This window comes from Lampris incognitus, chromosome 13, assembly GCF_029633865.1.
Source record: "Lampris incognitus isolate fLamInc1 chromosome 13, fLamInc1.hap2, whole genome shotgun sequence".
In the NCBI taxonomy this organism is placed as follows: domain Eukaryota; kingdom Metazoa; phylum Chordata; class Actinopteri; order Lampriformes; family Lampridae; genus Lampris; species Lampris incognitus.
Genome location: NC_079223.1, coordinates 48,066,254 through 48,072,253, shown reverse-complemented (window position 1 = coordinate 48,072,253; position 6,000 = coordinate 48,066,254). Strand labels below are relative to the sequence as shown.

Below are 6,000 nucleotides of genomic sequence, written 5' to 3'. Positions count from 1 at the left end.
CCTTTTTTTTCCAGGCCGTCCCAATCCTCAAGTACCTCCTGGCCTGCAAAGTTCTGTTGCGGTCCTGGACTGGCAGGCCTTCTTGTCGTTACTCAGCCAATCATATCGTGGCTCTGAACCGTGTCAGGTGTGCGAAGTCTGACGTAATTGCTGATTGGTTCAGTTAGAACGGGCACAACGAAAGCCTGCAGGGCCGGGGGCACTTGAGGACTGGGTTGGGGGAAGGCCGCCTTAGCGTACACAGTATGCTGGTCCACAGGTACAGCGTAGCCTACCCAGATAGCAAAACTGCTGTGGCCCGGACCCGTCCCACACCCGGCACTTTCATCCGGCCCACGTACCGCGTGCAATGATGGCACTTGGGCGGTCCGCTCCTGTTTGCCAGATCTGGGCCAGAACCAGGCCATAGCAGTGCCGCATGTGCCACATACTTGCCAAAGGTGGCCCATATTTGTTTTGTGATATTTGGGCCATATTCACCATTTACCCCACGGGGCCACTTCAGGGTCACATCCAGACCACATGTTGCCCAGAGCACCGCGTCTTTGCCAAAAAGGCCCATATTTGATTTGGCACATTTGGGCCATATTAGCTATTATACATGTGGGCCACTTCAGGCTCACATCCGTTTTGTCAGGGCCATCAGTGCCACATCAGTGCCTGAAGTGGCCCGCATCCGGATGCTGTCTGGGTATGTTCTACCTGTGTACCAGTATGATGACAATAAGCTTGAACTGCATAGTGTTGACTTCAGGGTGGGTTGTGGTTTGATTTGTGGTTTGGTGTGATTGTGGTGGTCAGGCAGGATTGTGGGTGTGTCGGCCCTGTGATGGACCGGCCCCCTGTGCGGGGTGTTTCCCCGCCTTCTGCCCGCTGGCTGCTGGGATGGAGCAATCCCTGATTGGGATTGGCGGCTTCGAAAATGGATGGATGGGTGGATGGGTGGATGGATGGATGGATGGGTGGATGATTTCGGGGTTAGAGCAGCATGGAAGTGCACACAGCAATGGCATTAAATGCACGTGTCCAACGTTCCTGCATAAAATGTATGTAGTTCTTTAACTCTGCATCCATCACCAGAACAACAAGCAAAGATCAGAGTTTGCAAGTTCTTAGCAAACGTTTTGCCCAAAGTGGATAAAACAGAAATTGGGGAAGAAAAAAGAAATATGATGATATTACTGTCTGCACAGTTGATAGGAAGCCATCTAGACAGACTTCTAGACAGACCACCTAGACAGACCATCAAGACAGACAATCTAGACAGACCACCTAGACAGACCACTTAGACAGACTACCTAAACAGACCACCTAGCTAGACCATCTAGACAGACCACCCAGACAGACCACTTAGACAGACTACCTAGACAGACCACCTAGCTAGACCATCTAGACAGACCATCAGATCACCTAGACAGACCGCCTAGACAGACCATCTAGACAGACCATCTAGACAGACCATCAAGACAGACCACCTAGACATACCACCTAGACAGACCATCTACACAGACCACCAAGACAGACCACTTAGACAGACCATCTAGACAGACTACCTAGACAGACCACCTAGCTAGACCATCTAGACAGACCATCAGACCACCTAGACAGACCACCTAGACAGACCATCTAGACAGACCATCAAGACAGACCACCTAGACAGACCTCTAGACATACCACCTAGACAGACCATCTACACAGACCACCAAGACAGACCACTTAGACAGACTACCTAGACAGACCACCTAGCTAGACCATCTAGACAGACCATCAGACCACCTAGACAGACCATCTAGCCAGACCATCTAGACAGACCACCTAGACAGACCTAGACAGACCACATAGAAAGACCATCTAGCCAGATCATCTAGACAGACCATCAAGACCGTGTTTACTACCCGGCTTGTGAGCCGTGTGCATGAACGGTATTCGATTTGCCGTGTGTTTGAACCCTCCCTCGCCCCTTGGCTTTTATTTGCAGGGTGAACGTCTGCGGAGGGCAGTGCTGTCACGGATGGAGCAAGGCCCAGGGATCGCAGCGGTGCACCAAGCGTGAGTTCAATCCCCCACATTCCGCTGAACTTGACACAACAATGTTTCCCCACTACAGCGCGGTACAGTTGTACCTCCAGGACAGACTCTCCTGCACCCCGGCCAAACACTGCAGGCACCCCCGCCATATTCTCCCCACTGCCTGACAACAGGGCTGCAACTAACAGCTGTTTTCATAACTGCGTAATCTGTCACTTATTTAAGTTATTTATTCATTCATTCGTTTATTTATTTATTTTATTTTGATCAATCATTTGGTCAAAAGTCAAAATTGCTGATTAATCTTAAATGGAGGGGCAAAACTTTTCAACTTTTACTCCTCTAGCGTTGCCAAGTAGAGTTATTGTTTGCACTGCTGTCACAAAGACAACCCATTGCTTTCCATGTATTACTGTATTATTACTGTATTATTACTGTATTATCATTGTAGCAGCCTGCTTACTGTCCGAAGCAACCATAAGAATCCCAGTTTGAACTTGAAACCCCGGTGTCAGTGCTACGATAAAGGCAGAGTAAAACATCTGGTAGTATTAATAAGTAGGCAGGTTGTGTTATCCAGTAGAAACAAAGCCAACTGCAAGTGGGTTTGGATCCCTCTCAAGTCCCAGACCTCTCTCCATCGAGTGAATGCCCATCCGAGGCTCACTCTTGTTCTATCTTGTCTTCTATCACTCTCCACCTTAGCCTCCTTTGCCTCCTCCGTCGACTGGGTTCTGTTTCTTTTGCCGGGTAGAGTTTCCACAGTTACTTCGGTTCCACTGTCTGCCATTGTCTAGCCCAGTGCTGGGTGGTTGACTCACTTCCTGTGCCGTAAATCTATTTGCCATGAAAAATCATACCCGGTGGTAGACAGAATTGCGTAGTGAAAGCGAGGCTTATAGAGGACCCAGTCTGAATGCCGATGACGTCATCATTCTATAGCCATTACACTGTGCAATCGACATTTACTTCCTAACGATAAGCTGAAGCAAAAATGTTGTCTACTTCCACTTTAAGTAAACAGTTTTAAGACATTTATTTGGACTCTGGAACTTAGGATGTGCTTAATATTTAGACTAACCAACAGCCCAAAAGTACTAAACCCGAGTATTAATTTCACAATGGTATACACCAATGAGCCAAAACATTAAAACCACTGACAGGTAAGTGAATAACATTGATTATCTCGTTATGATGGCCCCTGTCAAGGGGTGGGATGTAGTAGGCAGCAAGTGAACAGTTCTTGAAGTTGATGTGTCGGAAGCAGGACAAATGGCCAAGCATAAGTATCTGAGTGACACTGACAAGGACCAAATTGTGATAGGTAGACGACTGGGTCAGAGCATCTCGAAACTGCAGGTCTTGTGGGGTGTCCCTGGTAGGCAGTGGTCAGTACCTACCAAAAGTTGTTCAAGGAAGGACAACCAGTGAACCGGCAACAGGGTGATGGGCGCCCAAGGCTCATTGATGCGCATGGGGAGTGAAGGCTAGCCTGTCTGGTCTGATCCCACAGAAGAGCTACTGTAGCTCAAATTGATGGAAAAGTTCATGCTGGCTATGATAGACAGGTGTCAGAACACCAGTGCATCACAGCTTGCTGTGTATGGGGCTGCATAGCTGCAGACCGGTCAGAGTGCCCATGATGACCCCTGTCCACTACGGGAAGCTCCTACAATGGGCACATGAGCATCAGAACTGGACTATGGAGCAGTGGAAGAAGGTAGCCTGGTCTGATGAGTCACGTTTTCTTTTACGTCACGTGCACGGCCGGATGCGTGAGCATAATTAACCTGGGGAAGAGATGGCACCAGGATGCATTATGGGCAGAAGGCAAGCCGGTGGAGGCAGTGTGATGCTCTGGGCAATGTTCTGCTGGCAAACCTTGGGTCCTGGCATTCATGTGGATGTTACTTTGACACGTACCACCTACCTAAACATCGTTGCAGACCAGGTTCAACCCCTTCACGGTAACGGTATTCCCTGATGGCAGCGGTCTCTTTCAGCAGGATGATGCTCCCGGCCACACTGCACACATTGTTCAGGAACGGTTTGAGGAACATGAGGAAGAGTTCAAGGTGTCGCCTTGGCCTCCAAATTCCCCAGATCTCAATCTGATCGAACATCTGTGGGATGTGCTGGAAAAACAAGTCCGATCCACGGAGGCCGCACCTCGCAACTTACAGGACTTAAAGGGTCTGCTGCTAACGTCTTGGTGCCAGATACCAGAGGCCACCTTCAGAGGTCTTGTGGAGTCCACGCCTCGACACGTCAGGGCTGTTTTGGTGGCACGAGGCAGACCTACACAATATCAGACAGGTGGTTTTAATGTTTTGGCTGATCAATGTAAATCAGAAGGCAAGCAAATCTTAGCTTTTACATATGAAAATACAACCACCAAATCCCAAATCTTGAGGGGGGGGGGGTTATGTGATAAAGACCCAAACGATTGATTGACTACCAAATTTGTAATTGATTATTTTTTTTGTTGATCCACTAATCCATTAATCGGCTAATCGTTTTAGAAACACTTAACAACAGCTTGAAAATGTTGTCCCATATGGTGTCTCCCACCACTACCTTCACACCACGCACTTGTTCCCTCCTGAGAGGAAGATGTGGCCGAAACTGTAAGGCTTCCTCCCGCAGCTGTGTCATAGCTCTCGTATCTTATACGCTGTAGCCGGGCCCCACTGGGCCTCAGATTTTCAAAATAGTAGTACCCAACAAGGATGCACAAACTTCAAACGCTAAACTCCAACACTGTAAAGCCACAGGCGAGAGTTTTGTTCCTATGGGCGGCACCGTGGCGCCGTGGTTAGCATGGTCGCCTCACAGCAAGCAGGTCCTGGGTTTGAGCCCGGGGTAGTCCAACCTTGGGGGTCGTCCCGGGTCGTCCTCTGTGTGGAGTTTGCATGTTCTCCCCGTGTCTGTGTGGGTTTCCTCCAGGGGCTCTGGTTTCCTCCCACAGTCCAAAGACATGTAGGTCAGGTGACTCACCCGTACTAAACTGTCCCTAGGTATGAATGTGTGTGTGTGTGTGTGTGTGTATGTGTGTGTGGGCCCTGTGATGGGTCTGGTGGCCTGTCCAGGGTGTCTCCCCGCCTGCCGCCCAATGACTGCTGGGATAGGCTGCAGCATCCCCGCCACCCTGAGAGCAGGATAAGCGGCTGGGATAACGGGGGGAATGGATGGGGATGGGGATGGGGTGGTTCAGGGCTTGTATGAATATTAATGACATGTGTCCACAATGCGTCATCTTTGGTCTGGCCTGAACGTGAGCACAGGAACGTCAACCAGTCACATTCTGCCACAGAATAAGATGCATTTTAAGGTATCAATGAGTAAGGATGTCGTTGAGGACATCCGCTCAGGTCATCCACTTCCGTACTACTAGATTACATATGATACATCACAGGTGGTGAAGATGAGCTGTAAGGCTGGAAATGGTAATGCTCAGGTGCTAGATGAGAGATGGTTAACTGTAGGTACAAGTGTAGAAATGGTAATGTTCAGGTGCTAGACGAGAGACGGTTAACTGTAGGTATAAGTGTAGAAATGGTAATGCTCAGGTGCTAGATGAGAGATGGTTAACTGTAGGTACAAGTGTAGAAATGGTTATGTTCAGGTGCTAGATGAGAGATGGTTAACTGTAGGTATAAGTGTAGAAATGGTAATGTTCAGGTGCTAGATGAGAGATGGTTAACTGTAGGTGTAAGTGTAGAAATGGTTAAGTTCAGGTGCTAGATGAGAGATGGTTAACTGTAGGTACAAGTGTAGAAATGGTAATGTTCAGGTGCTAGATGAGAGATGGTTAACTGTAGGTATAAGTGTAGAAATGGTTATGTTCAGGTGCTAGATGAGAGATGGTTAACTGTAGGTGTAAGGCTGGAAATGGTTATGTTCAGGTGCTAGATGAGAGATGGTTAACTGTAGGTACAAGTGTAGAAATGGTTATGTTCAGGTGCTAGATGA

General features: G+C 48.5%; 1 protein-coding gene across 4 annotated transcripts in view; it reads left to right on the top strand.

The window, feature by feature from the left end:
- The window catches only part of ltbp1 (latent transforming growth factor beta binding protein 1), a 281,927-nt gene that overhangs the window by 1,004 nt on the left and 274,923 nt on the right, over positions 1 to 6,000 (top strand). For all 4 annotated transcript variants that reach the window (XM_056292168.1, XM_056292167.1, XM_056292166.1 and 1 more), the window contains exon 2: positions 1,979 to 2,049. In XM_056292168.1, coding sequence (XP_056148143.1) covers positions 1,979 to 2,049 — 71 coding nt within the window. The remainder of the gene's footprint in view (positions 1 to 1,978; positions 2,050 to 6,000) is intronic.